Raw genomic sequence first — 21,046 nt, 5'->3', positions numbered from 1 at the left:
ATCATGAAATATGGTCTGCATTTGCTAGTTACTTTGGCCAGAAAATAGTTGATTTGTGTGCAATAATTGTGATTTTTTTTGATTCATGATTCAGGACTACAGTATGTTATTTTCACTTTCAGTAACTAGTTTGGCATATACTGACAAAACAGGATGTTTGGCATGTCCTGTTAGCACAAACAAAGGAAAAGGGCCTTTTTATCACTACACCACTGTACTTGATCATTGCTGCTGGGGAGTGGAAAGTCACAGGCTTTGATAAAAGGAAGTTCTCTTATTATGGGAAATGCCTGTTTTTGAACTAATTTACTTTTTCAAACAGTAGCTGGGCCAATGAACATCACACAGCCTAGTCTGAAATTGATGAAGTCCCAACAATAGAAAAAACAAAAAAGCTAGAAACCTAGAAGGTCAATCAGCATGAATGGGAAGAGCTGGTGTTTCATCTTTTGGGTGCATATCCATGAAGAATAAGCCACCTAAAACATAAATTGTCAATGCTCTCCACAGATGTTTGTAGATACCCATGTATTTGTAGTTTTTTTCTGATTTTTCTTTCAAAATTTCTGCATTATTTTCTCTTTGCCAGTGTCATCAGTAGATGCTTTTATATTTGTTTAATGTTGCCTGTTTGCATTTCACAAACTATGGGCCACATGTACCTGACAGCCACCCCACTGAACTTGTTGGATTTGCTAAAGCCAATGTCTAGAAAGACTGGAGTATTTTCTCAATACTGGAGAGATTTTATCAACCCCATCAATAAAATTGCTTGCTTCTCCTTTCCAGCATTGCCTACTGCCACCCTTATTTATCAACTTCTAATGATGGACCTCTGTCCATGCCTCCATCACCCTGCAGTTTCTCTAGATTGCTTCCAGGCTTCAACACATCCACACCCCTGTAGTCTGAACCTTCATCCATCACGAAGCCTTACATCTTGTCTCGCTAAGCTCCACTGGCTCCCCATGTTATGACATGGCAGTTGATGTTTGCCAGGCAGATCAAATCCTCAAGGGAAACTTGGCCACGCTATCACAATGGCTTTGCAATTTGTATTTATTACGAGAAGATTTGTGCACCGAACTCAACTAATGAGTCCACTAACACCTTTAGAGATTTTAAAAGCTAATTTAAAACATTTATTAACAAAAGAAAAGATTTCAAGCACGTACATAAGATTACAGTTACTTAATACTATGACAAATCCCAAAATCCCTAATTAACCTGACTCCCAGCTACACCCCCTTTAAGGCAATGGTCCCAAAATAGATTTTAAGTTTAAATAGACAAGCTTAAGTTTACCACAGCACCCATTTGACAGCAGAATTCCAAAGGTTTTCCTCCACCTTTGATCACTGGATAGAGTAGACCTCAGCAAAAGTGGCTGACGGCTTCCCTAAGTCTGTTTTACGCAGTCCTTTTAGATCTTACATGCCCCCCCCCAACATGGCCTTCCATTCTTCTTTATATGTGTTTCTTTCTTTAATCTGTAAATTCCATTGTTCTAAATGCCTTTGGAAATTTACTTTTCCCATAATATAAAAATCTTTCATGTTGCCAATGTAGTCAGTACCTTTAGGAAAAAGAAACATACCACTTGGCCTTGCTTATCTTGTTAGTTGTAAACATCCTATCATCTCTTTGAAACCTAAACAACCCCTTCATTTACATAAAAATACAAATTTCCTTCACACCATACATGCTAAGCCCTCATTGTTTACTCATTAGCATTTCAAATGCCTTTTACCCCTAGCTTTTGATAATTTCAAGCTTGCAGTCTACCTGACTCTTATTAAATCTCACATCAGAACCATCTACACTCACACCCATAAACCTATATTACAATAAACACAATAATATAATGGAAAAAAATGTTAGTTTTATAACACCCATGTCCCAATAAGTCAATTCAAAATCCACCATTGTTTTCAATGAATATCTCTTCCAGCACACACAACTCTTCTAGTACTCGGTTTCTCCTTCCCTCTAATACTCTCCACTCCACAATTTTTTTTCATTCATCTAGCTGGACAAGCAATTAGAATTTGACATTGAGGTTAACAATCCATTTAGCAGCTTCAGCTGGGTGCAGTGTGAATGGTTGTGATGCCACCAGGAATGGCTATCTCAGGGCAGAAGTTCAGTATGCATCACAGTATCTTTAGTGTAGAAGGAGGCTATTCAGTCCATTGAGTCTGCACTGGCTTTCTGAAGCAGCATTCCACCTAGTCCCACTCCCCTGCCTTATCCCCATAACCTTGTACATTCTCTCTTTTCAGGTAGCAGTCCAATTCCTTTAGAACACCTCAGTCGAACCTCTATCCAACACCCTTTTGAGAAGTTTGTTCCAGGCTCCAACCACCCTCTGGGTGAAAAATGTTTTGACCACCACATGGTCATGGTCTGACTTGGGCGGCCACAGTCACAACTTGAGCTGTTCCTCATGTCCCACTTGTGGAACAGGTGGCCACATCTTCCCCAATCTATCCTCAAGCCGTTGAGGGTTGTCCGGATTTGCCGTGGAACGTTGAAACCTGAGACTTCACTTGGGTCAGTTACCAGGTTGCAGTTGATGTTTGCAGTCAACCAGGAGGTGCGCCATCAGGAGGTGGAACTATCATCCATTTGATGGGTGTGTAGAATGTTCCAGCAGGAACATGTTTTATTTTGAGGCCCTGTGCCAATGGGAGTGTTTTGTTAGCTGTCAGCCAGTGGTGTTCTTTGAGGAGGATGTTTTTCCTGTGGAACAGCAGGTTTAATGTGTGCTAGCACAGGAAGCACTTGAGCTGTGTTGGTCTCAATGTACCAGAAATAATCTTCATGACTTCCCAGAGGTGGAAATCTACCATGTTTGTGTGCCTGCTCTTGAGCCAGTACTCTGCTATTGGGTAGACTAGGGCAAGTGAAACAGTGTGTAGTATGTTGGCTCTGCTGCCCCAGGTGGTAGCCACTATTTTCTGTATGAGATAAACCAGCTGGGTCACACCCTGGAAGCAGCAATACCATCCCCCTACCCCGGATAGGCAGGTTTTCACACAGGCCACAAACACTCTTTACATTGACCTTGCATATTGAAGCCGGTTTCCAGAAAGGCCTGAAGATAGGAACTGCCTTTTTTGACTTATCCTTTGTATAGTGCACAGTGTGGTGCACAGGCATGCTGATCAAACTCTTTGAAATCATCTGCTGTATCAAAACCCTACAACTAATCAACAGTAAAAAAAACTTCTTTGCGTGCACCTTGGAATTCAAGCACCTTGGAATTCAAGTCAGCTGCCCACGCATGATGAACAATGGGCTCCCACAGGGATCAGTCCTCACACTGGTTTTCTTCAACACATATATACCAGTGACCCCCCTCCCACAAAGACACAGCTCTTCGCATATGATGATGACTTGGCCATTACTTTCCAGGCTAAAGAACTCCAAGAATTGAAGGAAATTAGTATTACTAAAAAAAATAGTGCTGGATAAATTAAATGCTGGACTGGAAGTTGATAAATCCCTAGGGCCTGATAATCTACATCCCAGGGTACTAAAGAAGGTAGCCATGGAAATGGTGGATGTATTGGTTGTCGTCTTCCAAAATTCTGCAAGTTCTGGAATAGTCCCAGCAAAGTGGAGGCTGGCAAATGTAACTCCGCTCTTTATAAAAGTGGGGGAGGGAGAAAACAGTGAATTACAGACCGGTTAGCCTAACATCAGTAGTAGGGAAAATGCTAGAATCTATTATAAAAGATGTGATAACAGGACACTTAGAAAAGAGCAGTGAGATTAAACAACATCAACATGGATTTATGAAAGGGAAATCATGTTTGATAATCCTACTGTAGTTTTTTAAGTATGTAACTAACAGATACGGGAAAACCAGTGGATGTGGTGTATTTGGATTTTTAGAAAGCTTTTAATAAAGTCCCACATAAGAAGTTAGTGTGCAAAATTAAAGCACATGGAATTGGGGGTAATATATTGGCATGGATTGAAAATTGGTTAGCAGACTGGAAACAGTAGGAATAATTAGGTCTCTTTCGCAATGGCAGGCAGTGAGGAGTGGAGCACTGCAGAGGTCAGCACTTGGGCCCCAGCTATTCACAATATATATCAGTGATTTGGATGAGGGAACCAGATGTAATATTTCAAAGTTTGCTGACGACACAAACTTGGTGGGAATGTGAGTGGTGAGGAAGATGTTAAGAGGCTTCAAGGCAACTTAGACAGATTGAGTGGGCAGAATTTTGTCCTTGGTGGGTGGGTGGGTCCCACTGGCTCGGCGGCGGGCAGGCAGCCGAACGCTGCTGAAACAGGGCCCGCTGCCATTTTGAGTGGGCAGGCTCAGCGGCCTGCCTGACAGGAAGCGCTATGCACTTCCTGTGCAAGGGCGGGAGGGATTGCCCATCTGTCTGAGTGTGCTCTTTCGCACACGAGATGGGAAATGTTCATAAGAAACACACAAACTTTATGAAACTTTTTAAAAACAGACATGAAACCTCATCCTGCCAGTGGATGATGCTTTATGTATAATCAGGAGTCCGCCAGCCTTAAGGTTAGATGGGCAGGGTCTTTAACAATCTTAATTAGCCTGTCAATGGCCTTAATTGGCCATGGACAGGTCGGCAGGCAGGCAGACAGCTGATTTCACTGTCCACCCGCCTTCCGGAAAGGTTTAAAGGGACCGGGATGACGTCAGGGGGTCATCCTGCGTCATTTTCCTGTCGGCGTGCGGGCGCCACCCCCAAATCGCTGATGGGAAAATCCTGGCCAGTGAGTGGGCAAATACATGGCACATGCAGTTTAATGTGGGCAAGTGTGAAGTTATCCACTTTGGTAGGAAAAACAGAATGGCAGTGTGTTATTTAAATGGTGACAGATTGGGAAATGTTGATGTACAAAGGGATCTGGGTGTCCTTGGACATCAGTCACTGAAAGCAAGTATGCAGGTACAGCAAGCAGTTAAGAAGGCAAATGGCATGTTGGCCATCATTGCGAGAAGACTTGAGTACAGGAGCAAGGATGTCTTACAGCAGCTGTACAGGGCCTTGGTGAGACCACATCTGGAGTATTGTGTGCAGTCTTGGTCTCCTTACCTAAGAAAGGATAAACTTTCCATAGAGGGAGTGCAGCGACGGTTCACCAGACTGATTCCTGGATGACAGGAATGTCGTATGAGGAGAGATTGGATGGACTAGGCCAGTATTCACTGGAGTTTAAAATGAGATCCCCTCTCATTCTTCTAATGTATAAAATCCTGACACAGCTGGACAGACTGGATGCAGGAATGATGTTTCCTCTGGCTGGGGTTCTAGAACAAGGGGTCACAGTCTGATTATATGGGTAGGCCATTCAGGACTGAGAGGAAGAGGAACTTCTTCACTCAGGGTGGTGAACCTGTTGAATTCTCTACCACAGAAAGCTGTGGAGGCCAAGTCACTGAATATATTTAAGAAAGAAATAGATTTCTAGACTCTAAAGGCATTAAGGGATATGGGAAGAGAGCGGGAGTATGGCATTTGAGATAGAGGATCAGCCATGGTCATGTTAAATGGCGGAGCAGGCTCGAAGGACCGAATGACCTAGTCCTCCTATTTTCTATGTTTACCTGAGAGAACTCTCCGTAAATTGATGGCTGCTCATTCAACCATTACACTTCGATGTGTCTTGCCACCTGCTTAGGAATTTCTTTAATTTCTCAATGCTGTGTGCTCTCTAAATATTAGCTTTTTAAAGTCTCCCTCTTTCCTGCCCCTCCCTGCCATTGTTGTTATTGAGAAAGTATTCTTTGCTTTGTGGCACAAAACTAACTTGTGCCAGTTAACTCGGATGGAGAGGGATGCGTAAACCACGGTTACGCATGAACCTGAGGCTCGCCCTTTCCAAGAGTCTAGTGGAGGCCAAATGAGTGAGTTTGCATCATGACTGTTCCTTACACATAACCATCAATTGGTCAAGCATCATTAGGAAGCTGGTGCTTTCAATTTGCATAACATCCTCACCAAGTGGCCAGTTGGCGATGTAGTTTGTTGGAAAGGCATCAATAAGAATATGTGTGGCTTTGTGCAATAACTTTGTATAAAATATCTGCCTGAAACTTCACTTTGATCCAAAATGTTCATGCAGCTTACTTGTTTGTTTTCTCCTTTTAAAGATTATGATCGAGTTCTGTCCTGGTGGTGCAGTGGATGCAACAATGTTGGGTAGGCTTTCTGCATCAAAGATTTAAATAACAAGCTATTATTTTGTACATTCAATATTTGAAACATTGGTTACTTTGAAAATTTGGTGGTTATGTAATTCCTGGAAAAAAAAAAGTTGTTTTTTTCTGTGGAGTCCTTGTGGACCCGATGGAATAACAGGGCCCCAACTGGGACGTGCATAGAGCTCTAGGACCTCTCCAATGAGACTTGCCTCTCCCTTTTTGCTTCTAAACACCCCTGCATAGTGTAATTTTATACTGGAAACTGTTCCCAAATATGCTACCAGTTCAAAGTAAACAAATAGCCTATATTTTGTTTGTTGCATGCATTTTATCAAAAGTTTCATGATAGCCCTTCCCATAATCCAGGACCAATTGTAACTGTAGGTGGTGCTGTGATAACTGCTTTTGATGCTAAAGATGTCACGTTTTGCAGATCACATACACTAATATTTTGTGCATCGCAGAACCTTCTACAGGATAATTAGGGATGGACCTAGCCAGCAACGAGCATTTCCCATGAATGAACTTTTTAAAATTGTGAAAGAAACTAAACACCATCACAACTCTGTTCTTGTCCCCCTGGTCTTAATTTATGGTTTGCTTGAAAGGACTTGCCCCAAAGAGCCAAATCCCATATCTCCACCCCCCGCGCCCCTTTCCCCAACTCCATTCTATTTTTTTTTCCGGCCTACCTTGCTCGTGAGCACCCATTCCCCATTTGGAATTTACATATTTGTTGTGTGGCATTTTTTTCCACAGAATTGGATCGTGGACTGACTGAACCACAGATCCGTGTTGTTGCACGTCAGATGCTAGAAGCCATTGAGTATCTTCACAGCCAGAAAATCATCCATCGGGACTTAAAGGCAGGGAATGTTCTACTCTCCCAGGATGGCAATATTAAACTTGGTAAGGCATTTGGTTGTTTCAAATACTTTTCCATGAAAAGCTAGTCTGCATATTTGTAAAGTCTAAAGGAAGCAAATGATGTAACTTTTTAAACTAAGTGCAAAATACAATAAAACATTCAGATTTTCAGTAACATGTGGACGTCAAGCTAACAAAATTGACGTCCAAGGGAAACTCTCTAACTGGTTAGTGTCATACCTAGCACAACGGAAGATGGTTGTGGTTGTTGGAGGTCAATCATCTCAGTCCCAGGACATCACTGCAGGAGTTCTTCAGGGTAGTGTCCTAGGCCCAACCGTCTTCAGCTGCTTCATCAATGATTTTCCCTCCGTCATAAAGTTAGAAGTGGGGATGATCGCTGATGATTACACAATGGTCGGCACCACTTGGGACTCCTCAGATACTGAAGCAATTTGTGTCCAAATGCTGTAAGACCTGGACCAAAATTCAAGCTTGGGCTGATAAGTGGTAAGTCATATTCACATCATACATGTGGCAGGCAATGACTGTTTGCAACAAGAGAATCTAACCATTTGCCCTTGACATTCAATGACATTACCATCGCTAAATCCCCCACTATTAACAACCATTGACCAGAAACTGAGCTGGACCAGCCACATAAATACTGTGGCTACAAGAGCAGACTCCCCAAAGCCTGTCCATCATCTACAAGGCACAAGTCAGGAGTGTGATGGAATACTTCCCACTTACCTGGATGAGTGCAGCACCAACAATACCCAAGAAACTTGACACCATCCAGGACAAAACAGTCGCTTGATTGGCACCCCCATCCAATACCTGAAATATTCACCCCCTCCATTACCGACGCACAGTAGCAGCAGTGTGTACCATCTACAAGATGCACTGCAGCAACTCACCAAGGCTCCTTCGACAGAGTCTTCTAAACCCTTTACCTCTACCATATAGAATGACAGTGGATGCATGGTAACACCACCACCTGCAAATTTCCCTCCAAGCCACTCACCATCCTGACTTGGAATTATATCTGTTCCATTGCCACTGGGTCAAAATCCTAGAATTCCCTTCCCAACAGCGCCAAGGGTGTAACTTACATCACATGGACTGCAGTGGTTCAAGAAGGTGCCTCACCAGAACCTTCTCTTGGGCGATTAGGGATAGGCAATAACTGCTGGCCTAGCCAGTGACACCCACATTCTGTGAAAGAATTCCAAAAAAAAAATTCTGAATTGTCATTCATGGCCTTTTGGATATAATTGTGAAAGAGGCATACATGTTTTCAGAGCACCAAAAGCAAACATCTGAAGTTTGCTCAAGCAACCCTAGAGGAAGTAACCTTTTGTAATTATAGATTGTGTATTCAGCAGTGACAGGATTATAGGGAGGCTGTGTAAAAATACTGCAATATACAGGAGTAACTATTCTTCAAAGTACCTGACGATTATTAGAAGCTTGTTTGCTTTCTCAGTTTCTGCTGCACTGCTGTTGGGAGAAGAGATGTTTTTCCCAAGTCAGGGCGATTCCTCTTCAGCAGAACTTGAACTGAATGCCTTCTTACAACAGATTTAAAGTGTTTGAAGTAGATCTCCTAAACTCAGCCTCCTACAACAGGAAACACGTGGTCGGGCAAGACCTTAATAAGGGAAAATAGATTTTGGTTCACATTTTAAAAAAAACACGCAATTTCTTCCCTTTTGGAATTATTGGTGCAACACAGGAGGAGGCAATTTGGCCTATCATTGTTCTTTTAACAAGTAGTTACTTTTATGAGAACATCAAGTTTATTTATTAGATGCTTTGAATAAGATGTTCTGTGCCCAATTTCTGAGATGTCACTTCACATGTAAGGAGTACAACTGTCCCAACACTTGTCAGCTACTTCACTTAAGTGTTAACCATAGCTCAGTGGCATGCTCAAGCATGAACATAAAATGTCAGTTGACACTCCAGTGCAGTATTGAGGGAGTGCTTCACTATCAGAGGTTTTTTTATTCATATTGCTGGGGAAGCAGTTATAGTTCAGTCTTGAGGTTAACAATCTATTCAGTAGCTTCAGCTGACAGTGTGAATAGTTGTGATGCCACCAGGAATGAATCTCTGAGAGCAGAAGCTTCGTACCTGTGTGATAGTCTGACTTGGATGGTCACAGTCACAATTTGACCTGTTCCTCATATCCGACTTGTGGAGCAGGTGGCCACATCAGTTTTACCTTTTTTTTCCCCGTATCTTTTTTTACCACATCTTTTTGGCCTGTCCTCAAGCAGTGAGGGTGGTTCAGATTTTTCACTGAAGTTTGAAACCTGAGACTTCATCACTCTGGTCAGGTACTAGGTTACAGTTGGTGGTGTTTGCTGTCAACCAGAAGATTTGTCAGCGAGAGGTGGAGCTGTCATCAGTTTGTAGGGTGTGGAGGGTATTCCAGTCAAAGTTATGGGATTTCGGACAAGTGCATGGGTTTTCATTTTGAGGTCCTGTGTCAATGGGAGTGCTTCGTTAGCTTTCAGTCAATGGTGTTCTTTGAGAAGAATGTTTTCCCTGTGAACATCAGGAGGTTCAATGTGTGCTAGCACAGGAATCTGCTCTCATTGTGTTGGTCTCGATGATTCATAAATAATCACCATGACTTCTCGAAGTTGGATATCTACCATGTTTGTATGGTGGTTCCTGAGCCAGTTTGAGCAGCTGTGCTCTGCCATAGAGTAGACCAGGGCAGGTGAAGCAGTGTGTGGTATAAGAGCAGAAGATGTTAAGACATAGGAGCAGAAATAGGCTGTTCGGCCCATCGAGTCTGCTCTGCCATTCAATGAGATCATGGCTAATCTGATAATCCTCAATTCCACATTCCTGCCTTTTCCCCGCCTCACTGATTAAAAATCTGTCTATCTCAGCTTTTAAATATAATTAACGACCCAGCCTCTACAGCCCTCTGCGATAAATAATTCCACAGATTCACTACCCTCTGAGAGAAGAAGTTCCTCTTCATCTCTGTCTTAAATGGGTGACCTCTTGCTCTGAAATTATGCCCTCTGGTCCTAGACTCCCACAAGGGGAAACAACCTCTCAGCATCTACCCTGTCAAGCCTGCTAAGAATCTTATGTGGGCAGGGCTTTTCGTTTGGCGGGGGCAGGTGCAGAACCAAATGCTGCCTGCGATCGGCTCCGCACCACCATTTTACACAGACCTGCATTAAGGCCCACCCAGTGTAAATGGCGGCTCCTGAGAACAGCGGGAAGGGGCAGGTGGTGACAGGAGGCCAATGACCCGCTGGGTCCAATGGCGACCCGGCAGCCTATTCAAAAATGACGCAGGCTGCCACTGATTTCGGTCAGGAGCATGATGGAGAACATCCTCAGAGAGCAGGCCAGGCGGGAGGGCAGGTTGGCGGGGCAGTTGGCCCTGAGGTTTTCCCATGAGTGCCTCGCTGCCCTCCTCGAGGAGGTAACAGCACGCCGCGAGATCTTGGTACCAAGGGAAGGGAGGAGGAGGCCCCTCCACATAAAAAAACGTGCCTGGGAGGAGGTGGCAGTATAGGTCAGCTCCCATGATGTGGTGAGACGTGCCTGGATGCAGTGCCACAAGCGGTTTAATGATCTCTTGCAATCAGCAAGGGTGTGCACCGTGTTGGCATGGGTCACTTAGCATAGCAATTAGGTTGCCCCCCACCCCCCCGCCAACCAGGCCCCCCCCCCCCAGCTCAGAATTTTGTTTTTGTATTCATTCATTCACGGGATGTAGGCTTTGTTGGCTGGGCCAGCATTTATTGCCCTCTCGCTAATTGCCTGTGAGAAGGCAGTGGTAAGCTGTCTTCTGGAACCGCTGCATATGGCGCAGGTACACCCACAGTGCTGTTAGGGGGCGAGCTCCAGGATTTGGAGCCAGCGACATTGCAGGAATGGCAAAACATTTCCAAATCAGGATGCTGAGTGACTTGGAGGGGAACTTCCAGGTGGTGGTGTTCCCATCTATTTGCCCCCCTTGTCCTTCCAGGTGGGTTTGGAAGTTCTTACAGTGTGAATGGCAACTGTGATGGAGGCAGTATCTGAGCAAGGGGGTCAGCCCTGGCTGCTTGGAGTGAGAGTATTGTGGCTCCAGAGTCATGAATCGGATGAACCCTGCAAAGTTTCTCTCAGGTGGGGGTGATAAGGCTGCAATGGCAATGCAGATACAGGGTGGGCTAATCAATGCTCCTCTCTCCTTTCAGTAGAAGACAGCCCACAGTAATGCTGAGTGGCTGCGGACTGGCGGAGGGCAGCCCCACCTTCTCATCATCACCAGATATGTTGGCTCTGTTGCCTCAGGTGGTTCCCGCCAGTTTCAGTATGAGATTCGCTCTCACCTTGACCTTGGCTCCAGTGTTCTGGAGGTGTTGCTGGTAGTTCAATGTATGGCCAAGTGTGATGTCAAGGTATTTTGGTGTTAGGTCGTGGGTGAGTGGCCATTGCTAAGCCAGGGAAACTACTCAACGACCCACTCAACTACCATCCTAAAGCGCTGCTCTCAATAACTTACCTAAAGCCCTGCAACACCACCTAAACAGAGTCCCACCTGGAAGGGATGCCATCACACCACAGCAGGTCTTCAAATATTGAGACAGGTTTCCAGAAAGGTCAGAAGGCAGGAACTGCTTTTGTTGACTTAGTCTATGCCTATTGACACAGTGTGGCGCAACTAGCATGCTGTTGAAACTCTCCAAAATCGTCTGCTGTGTGAAACCCTACAACTCCATGTTCAGCAACCGACAGGTGTGTTCACCTTGCAGATCAAATCAGTTGCCGATGCATAACCAACAATGTGCTCCAACAGGGATCAGGCTTCGTACTCGCTTTCTTCAACATATATACCAGTGACATCCCTCCCACAAAGTCACGGCTCTTCACAAATGCTGATGGCTTGGCCTTGGCTTCCCATGCTAAAGAACTTCAGGACATTAAGAAAACACGCACTGAAAACACACTCATGTTCTCTGGAAGCCTACTACAGAAAATTGAGACTTAGACCAAACTCTGCCAAGACTGTCATTTCAGCTTTTCACCTGAACAACTCAAAGGCCAGAGAAGAACTTTGTCCAGTTCTATTGCTGACTGAGAGATGTTGTCTTTCTAATGAGATGCTGGACTGAGGCTCTGTCTTTTTTCTTGGTTGATGTGAAAGATTCTGTGGCACTATTTCCAATAAGAACAGGGAAGTAAATGCAAAATACCGCTGATGCTCAAGATCTGAAATAAAAATGGAAGGTGCTAGAAAAACTCAGCAAGTCTGGCCGCATCTGTGGAGAGGGAAACAGAGTTAACGTTTCAAATACGATGTGACCCTCCGTTATAATCTGAAGAAGAATCATATTGGACTTGAAATGTTAACTGTTTCTCTCTCCACAGATGCTGCCAGACCTGCTGATTTTTTTCAGCACTTGCTGTAAGAAGAGAGGAGTTCTCATCTGCATACTAACAAATATTTATACTTCAGTAAAACAGATCTCTGATCGTTATCAGATTGCTGTTTGTGGGAACTTGCTGTGTGCAAACTGGCTATGCATTTCCCACATTACAACAGTGACAAAACTTCAAATGTACCCAATTGGCTGTGAAGTATTTTGGGACATTGAGGTTGTGGAAAAACTCTGTTTAAATGCAAATCTTTTATTTTTCTTAGTGCTTAACTGCTGTGTGTCCTTAAACAATAACCACTTAAATAAGCTTTGAGGGGCTTTGTAAATGAATGGCATAATTTTCTTCTGTGGTTGTCTTCAGTTAAACATGTAAAAGGGATTTGGTGTTATTGCCTGAAAACTTATCGAATGTTATTTCTCCTATTGAATTCCGACTTTGCTGGGGCACCAAGTGGCAGGGCAATGGTTAAGGGGCTGCCTTGTTTTGCCCGTCTTATTTGTATAAGGAATGCTTAGTCACTGGAGCAGAATTCCAGTTCAAAGTGGGGCACTTCTTGGCTGAGACAGATCTGAAAGAGCACCAGTGTCTGTCAAGTTGAGCTTTACACGATTGTAGCATGTGTCAAGGTGATGCTGGGAATGCAAGTGGTTCCTTCACCCTTCATATTGCTGCATTAGTGACCCTAATCTCTAGGTTTGGAGCCTACTTTTAGATTTAGGGCTTAGTCCAGCGCTGCCTTTTTTCCTGTGTGATTGGCCTGACTACAGCTACGTAAGCAGACTGCATTTCTTACAAACTAGAAACTGCACCTTTTAAATATTTGCCTTGCAAAGCTAACATCACCTTGATTAGGAGGCACTTTTTCTCAAACACGGTAGTGGAAATCTGGAACTTTCTTACTCCAAAAAGCTGTGAAAGCTGGATCAATTTAAACCTTCAAGACCGAGGGCAATTTTATTTTTGTTAGGTAAGACTTTCTAGGGATACAGAGCAAAGGCCGATAAATGAGTTGAGGTACTGATCAGCTGTGAGCTAACTGAGGGACTGAATAGTCTGTTCCTTTATTTCTATATCTCAGTAATTTGCTTATTGGAGAAGTTCCAGAATTGGGAAAAATACACTAGACCACATTGAGAAGGCTGAACTTATTACATTTATTTACATTTTAAACATGATTTGCAGAGTCAGAAGGAAAATTGTAAAAAGCAAAACTTGCCCAAGAAAGTGGGCATGCTGTGTTTGGAAAGGAAAAATCCCCCGGGTAAGTTGTCCTTATCACTATCCAGTGATCTGTGCTGGAAGTATGTGTGGATCTTTGATACAGATGGAATTAGGCTTGGCTGAAACTGTTTTGTACTGAATAGCAATTTACTATCGTTAGTCAGCAAATACATTTCAATTCTATTTCAATTAACAGTACTGACTTAAAATGCATATAGGAGAATACTTTTATGTCACTAACTTTGGAATATACTGCAAGGCATTTTTAAAAACTTGACCTTTAGCAAAGGGTTATAACAAAAATTTAAAGTATTGCAAGTGCTTTGCAATTTAGCGCACATTTGCCAATTTTAAACTTATTAGTAGAATGTTATTGTTTCTGTTTGAGTTTATAACATAAAGAGGTTCTAAAAGCACCAGAGGTGCAGAAAGGCACTGCCCAAGCTCTCTGGCCCTGACATGAACTCTGCAGCTGACCTTTGCAGTGCACATGACCAGCAATGTTCTGATATAGCACACAAATCGTCCCAAGTCTAATAATTAGGATTGGTTCCATGTTCTTTGAAGTTTATCATCTAGAATTTCTGTTGAGGACTTGAATTAATTGGTAATACAACATCGTGGTTAAAGACTAATTAATGAAACTGAAAGGGGAAATACTGGGGTAGGATTAATGTGTCGAGGTATAATGCTTACACTCATGAGAATTACATGTTAGTTACATACAGATGAAGCTAAGCCCACACATGTGTAACATTTAGGGCACTTCCAGAACCGCTTGTGCCTTGACCATAATGTTTCTTGATCATAAAATTCTCATGCTTGTTTTCAGAACCTTCCATAGTCTAGGCCCCTACCTACCTTTGTAATTTCCTCCAGCCCCACCGTCCTGAAAGATATCTGCACCCCTCTAATTCTGGCCACTGAGCATTCCCGAATGGCTTCACCTTTGGTGGCTGAGCCTTTGGTTGCCAAGTCATCAATTTCTGGCATTCTTCCTTTCCTTGCTCCCCTCCTTTAAGACGCGCCTTGAAACCTACCTCTTTGGTCAAGCTTTTAGTCATCTGATCTAATATATAATTATATGGCCTGGTGTCATATTTTATTTTATAATGCTCCTGTGTAGTGCCTTGGGACGTTTTATTAAGTTATGAGCCAGATCAGAATCTGGGGTTTGTTACAGATGTGTGAGCCTTTTAATTTTCAATTCAGGCCAAGTAAATGGCTGCTGAGAGTTCAAGAATGAAAAATTTGCTTTGCGTGAGCACCTCATGTCTTCAGGACATACAAGAGAACATGCTTGACCTCATCCTGACCAACCTGCCTGCCGCAGATGCATCTGTCCATGCCTGTAATGGTAGGAGTGACCACCGCACTGTTGTTATGAAGATGAAGCCCTGCCTTCACATTGAGGATACCCTCCATCGTGTTGTGTGGCACTACCAACGTGCTAAATGGGATAGATTTTGAACTGATCTAGCAACTCAAGACTAGGCATCCATGAGGCGCTATGGGCCATTGGCAGCAGCAGAATTGTACTCGAATACAATCTGTAACCTCATGGCCTGGCATATACCCCACTCTACCATTACCATCAAGCCAGGGGATCAACCCTGGTTCACTGAAGAGTGCAGGAGGGTATGCCAGGAGCAGCACCAGGCATACCTAAAAATGAGGTGTCAATCTTACTGAACTAGTCGCATGCCAAACAGCTTAAGCAGCAAGTGATAAAACACAGCTAAGCGATCCCACAACCAACAGATCAGATCTAAGCTCTGCAATACTGCAACATCCACTCGTGAATGGTGGTGGATATTTAAACAACTCACTGGAGGAGGAGGCTCCACAAATATTCCCATTCTCAATGATGGGGGAGCCCAGCACATCAGTTCAAAAGATAAATCTGATGCATTTGCTATAATCTTCATCCAGAAGTGTCGAGTGGATGATCATTTTGGCCTCATCCAAAGATCCCCAGCATCACAGATGCCAGTCTTCAGCCAATTCGACTCACTCCACATGATATCAAGAAATGGCTGAAAGCACTGGATACTGCAAAGACTATGGGACCGGACAATATTCTGACAATAGTACTGAAGACTTGTGCTCCAGAACTTGCTGCGCCTGTAGCCAAGCTATCCCAGTACAGCTACAACACTGGCATCTACCTGTCTTTGCGGAAAATTACCCAGCTATGTCCTGTACACAAAAAGCAGGATAAATCCAACCTGGCAATTACTGCCCCATCAGTCTACTCCCGATCATCAGTAAAGTGATGGAAGAGGTCACTGACAGTGACACTTGCTTAGCAATAACCTGCTCACTGACGCTCAGTTTGGGTTCCACCAGGGTCACTCGGCCTCTGGCCTCATTACAGCCTTAGTTCAAACATGGGCAAAAGAGCTGAACTCCAGAGGTGAGGTGAGAGTGACTGCCTTTGACATCAAGGCAGCATTTGACCGAATGTGGCATCAAGGAGCCCTAGCAAAACTGGCGTCAATGGGAACCAGGGAGAAATCTGTCCACCGGTTGGAGACATACCTAGCACAAAGGAAGATGGTTGTGGTTGGAGGTCAATCAACTCAGCTCCAGGACATCACTGCAGGAGTTCCTCAGTGTTCTAGGCCCAACCATCTTCAGTTGCTTCACCAATAAGGTTAAAAGTGGGGATGTTTGCTGATGAGTGCACAATGCTCAACACCATTTGTGATGACTCAGATACTGAAGCAGCAAGACCTGGACAATATCCAGGCTTGGGCTGACAAGTGGCAAGTAACATTTGTGCCATACAAGTGACCATCTCCAACAAGGGAGAATTTAACCATTACCCCTTGACATTCAAAGGCATTCCCATCACTGTATCCCCACTATCAATGTCCTGGGGGTTACCATTAACCAGAAACTGAACTGGCCTAGCCATATAAATACCGTGCGTACAAGAGCAGGTGAAAGGCTCGGAATCCTGTGACAAGTAACTCACCTCCTGACTCCCCAAAGCCTGTCCACCATCAAAAAGCACAAGTCAGGAGTGTGATGGAATACTCCCCACTTGCCTGCTTGAGTGCAGTTCCCACAACACTCAAGCTTGACATCATCCAGGACAGAGCAGCCCACTTGATTGGCACCACGTCGACAAACATTCACTCTCTCCACCACCCATGCACAGTGGCAGCAGTGTGTACTATCTACAAGATGCACTGCAGGAATTCACCAAGACTCCTTAGGCAGCACCTTCCAAACCCATGATCATCTAGAAGGACAAGGGCAACAGATAAATGGGAACACCACCACCTGGAAGTTCCCATCCAAGTCACTCACCACCCTGACTTGGAAATATATTGCCATTTCTTCACTGTTGTTTGGTCAAAATCCTGGAACTCCCTCCCTAACAGCACTGTGGGTGTACGTATACCACATAGGCTGCGGTGGTTCAAGAAAGCAGCTCACCACCACCTTCTCAAGGGCAACTAGGGATGGGCAATAAATGCTGGCCCAGCTAGTGAAGCCCACATCCTGCGAATGAGTTTAAAAAAAGGACCTCTTGAAGTATTTCATAATTTTACTTTTAAAGGGCTTCATTGGTAAATAGTTAAACACGACCACCAATTGAATGCTGCAAGATTCCGCAAATTAAGTCACAGAAGTATCAGCCTAGATTGTGTTTAAGGCCTGGAGTGGGTTTGAATCTTTGGCCTCTGACTCAAGATAGAATGCTACCAACTGAGCCAAGGTGACAGTTCCTAGACCAAAGAGATTATGTGACTTAAATTACCAATGTATATGTCAATGCCATTGCATGGGAGTTAAACAAATGTTCATTGGCTGTGATTGTCAGATAACATACTGATTTAAGTGAATCTAAGTAAAATTTGATGTTCCTGATGGGATGGTGTAAATTGTGCTGTACATCACATTGCCATGTTTATATAATCATAGTGATTTGTATTTACCAAATATATTCCTTGATTAATTGTCTGATAATTCAACTTCAAAATGAAGGTACAGCATTGGAAAAACTACAATAGATTTACAACTTTGAATGAAATCAGATGAAAAGCAAGCTTTCAATTCCTTATTGACAAAAAGTGGCTTAAAAAAACCGAACCTGTTGAACCTTGCCAGCAACTTGCATACAATGTAGCAAAATGTCCCAAAGCAATTGCACACCGGTGTAATCAGAAAATGGACACTGAGCCAAAGAGGGTAACCAAAAGTTTGCTCAAAGGGCAGAATTTGAAGAAGGCCCTTTGAAAGGAGGAGTGGAAGGTGAAGAGCTTAAAGTAGGGAGTTCAAGATCATACGATCCGAGTCTAAATACACAACCACCATTTGTGGAAGAAAAGGAAGGGGGATACAAAAAAGGGCAGTGAGAGGAACAGAGATTTGGGTGGAGTGGTTTGTAAGGCTGGAGAAGGTTAAAAATGGTGAGGGGGGTGTGGTTGCAGTGAGTGAGGTCATCAGTGGATGGATATAGAGAGGCAGTCCTGGGTGTTGCTCTCATGCATATGGAAGCAGTACCCAAGCTTTTCTGTTTTGAAAGCTTATGACAAAACATAATTAGCTAATTACAAACCTTTCTTATGGTATTTATTTTGAACTGTCTTCATTTTGCCAAATGTTCTGCACTCCACGTTTCTGTTCAATTATAGATAAATACACTACCACTCTGCTTACTTTTGACTAGTCTTTAGTGTGTACGTAACTGCAGCACAAGATTTTGTTTCATTAAGTAGATCATTACAACTCCTAGTTGCTGGCCTTTTCTGTTAGGCAACTCTGAAGGGGTCAGATTATTGTATTCTTGAGATGGTATCTACTTATGGACCTGTTGTAAAATTGTCCTGTAGTAAACCTTGAAGTTGTGCAAGAGGTTAAAATTGTATGCCAAGATATTGCAGGAAATTGTAGCACTGCTTAAACACAACCACATCACTGGCTGATCTCTATTGAATATGACAGATCTATGAATGTGTTAGATACGTTTGGTTTTTAGCAACTTTGTTATATTATAAAGCTCTAGATCATTAGCGTTTTTTGTTGCCTTTTTAAAAAAAGATTTGCATCTTGTAAGGTTTCCTGTGAATTTCCTGTTTCACAATAAGAGTTTGTAACATAGTGTGAGAACCGATGAGCAAACCTTCATCATAGATATAAAACAGAAACGGTTATTCAAAAACCTTTCACATTTGACAAGCATGACGACATGACAAAGTACAAAATTTTCTAATTTAATGAACAGCAAAAAATGAATTACTCCCTCAGCTCCCAATTAATTTAAACAGTGACTTTGGTGTTGATAAACTAAAGATATTCTGCACTTAATGCCTCTAACACTTAAAACGTTGCTGAAATCCTTCCTGCCTCATACCCAACCCATAAATGATCATGGTTTAGCAACTAAATACTTATTTTTCTTTTCAAATGTCTTTCTTCTCAAATGACTTAGTTCTTGTATTTTCCCAGCAGATATAGGTAGCCCATTTAATCTGAATGGTTCTCATTATGGTTTTAAACACTACAAATGGAAATGCAAAATATTGATGATGAACTTTGACCCTTTTACTATTATTCTTGTGTCTTGTTTAAGTTGGAACTCCTGCCTCTGAGTCAGAAGGCTAATGGGTTGAAGTCCCATTGCAGGACTTGATCACAAAATCTAGGCTGGCATTCCAGTGTGGTACTGAGGCAGTGCAGCTGTCAGTGGTGCTGTCTTTTGGATGAGACGTTAAACCAAGGCCCGGTCTGCCCCCTCAGGTGGATGTAAAAGATCCCATGGCACAATTTTGAAGAAGAGTGGGAGGGTTATCCCTCAATCAAAATCACAAAAACAGGCTATCTGGTCATTACCACACTTCTGTTTGTCAGAGTTTGCTGGACATAAATTGGCTGCTGGGTTTCCAACAATACAACAGTGGCAACACTTCAAAAGTACTTGACTGGCTGTGGTGATAGACTGCTTGTTATTCAAGCATTGCCTAGCTGTAAGAGATTTCAATGTCTTCCAACTGAGTCAGTGTGGGATTGACATTAACACTCACAGAATTGGTAGTTTATGTTGGTGCTTGGGGAATCTTCTGCAGCTGTGCCACTCCCTGGCCTTCCCCCTCAGCACATTGGATGTTGTGAGTTTGGTGTAGATGGTCCTGAAACATGCTAAATCAAATTTCATTGCTTGCCTGTACGTGGGAAAATATTGCAGCTGATGAGCCCAAGATAGGTGGTCTGCAATGCAGGAGTTTGTAAGGCCCTTTCTTAGGGTGTCTTTGTATCATTTGCACCGACCACCCAGATATAGTTTGCCCTGATACAATTCCCCATAGAAGATCTGCTTGAGGACTCTGTAGTCATCCATGCATGCCCATTTCAAGTTAAATTTTGTGGAGGGGTTCTCCATGCTGTTGAGCCTATCATGATGGAGGACCTCTGTTCGTGATTTTGTGCTGCCACTAAATTGGCTGTAAAGCACTTTGAGATGTCCAGTAGTTGTGAAAGGTGCTAGCTAAATGCAAGTCTCTTTACTGCACAGCTTTTTGTTAAGGACAGCTCAATTGATAGAAACTGTTGTGCAAACATGGGGTTGCTTTTACAGGATTGGTTACAGCTCTGCTCCTAATGAGATAATGTTACAAAGCTTTGTAGTATTAAATCCTTATGGTGTTTAATTGAAATACAGGAATCATTGCCAAATTCCCCATATAAAGAATTATTAAAACCGTAATTATGTTCTTTCCTTCACAGCTGATTTTGGTGTTTCAGCAAAAAACACAAAAACAATGCAAAAGAGAGAAACTTTCATTGGAACACCCTATTGGTAAGTGCAAATGGCGATGGCCTTTTCTGAGTACAAACATTGGACTGACAGTACAGTGAGAAGAAGGCATCTTGTGGTTAATTTAACTTTGTATGTAACTTTTTCATTTCTCCCTGAGAATTAGAAGGTTTTTGATCTGTGCATGCTGCTCTGACTGGAGGAGTTTTTATTTTTAATGAGTAAACTCTTGTCTTCTGCTTTGAATGTTTTCTTGTGCTTTCTATATTTGGGATGTTTCTTTTCATTTATTCTCAGTTTTATTGGTAGATTTTCCTGAACGTTGTTTACATACCTAGTTTTTGTTCGTCTAAAAACCACTCCCAAGATCCACATTCCACTGTGCCTTCGGCTAAGCCTTCTACATGGCCTGCTGCTTGGCCAATATTTCTAATACCAAGTGCCCTGGAATATTAATGTATTACAAAAACTACACAAATGCACGTTGATGTTAATGAACTGGTTTATAATATTATTGACTATTGATACTATGGGCATGATTTTACGGGATGCTACAGTCCCCATGCCCCTGGCTAAAAGGTTGG

The 21,046-nt window shown here is 43.0% G+C and overlaps 1 protein-coding gene across 2 annotated transcripts in view; it reads left to right on the top strand.

Annotated features, from left to right (window-relative positions):
- Positions 1-21,046, top strand: part of stk10 (serine/threonine kinase 10) — a 126,682-nt gene that overhangs the window by 57,764 nt on the left and 47,872 nt on the right. For both annotated transcript variants that reach the window (XM_041193638.1, XM_041193637.1), the window contains exons 3-5: positions 6,146-6,194; positions 6,956-7,105; positions 20,432-20,504. In XM_041193638.1, coding sequence (XP_041049572.1) covers positions 6,146-6,194; positions 6,956-7,105; positions 20,432-20,504 — 272 coding nt within the window. The remainder of the gene's footprint in view (positions 1-6,145; positions 6,195-6,955; positions 7,106-20,431; positions 20,505-21,046) is intronic.

Source organism: Carcharodon carcharias, chromosome 8 (assembly GCF_017639515.1).
Source record: "Carcharodon carcharias isolate sCarCar2 chromosome 8, sCarCar2.pri, whole genome shotgun sequence".
NCBI lineage: Eukaryota > Metazoa > Chordata > Chondrichthyes > Lamniformes > Lamnidae > Carcharodon > Carcharodon carcharias.
The sequence above is the reverse complement of the archived record's forward strand: the minus strand, read 5'-3'. Positions and strand labels throughout refer to the sequence as shown.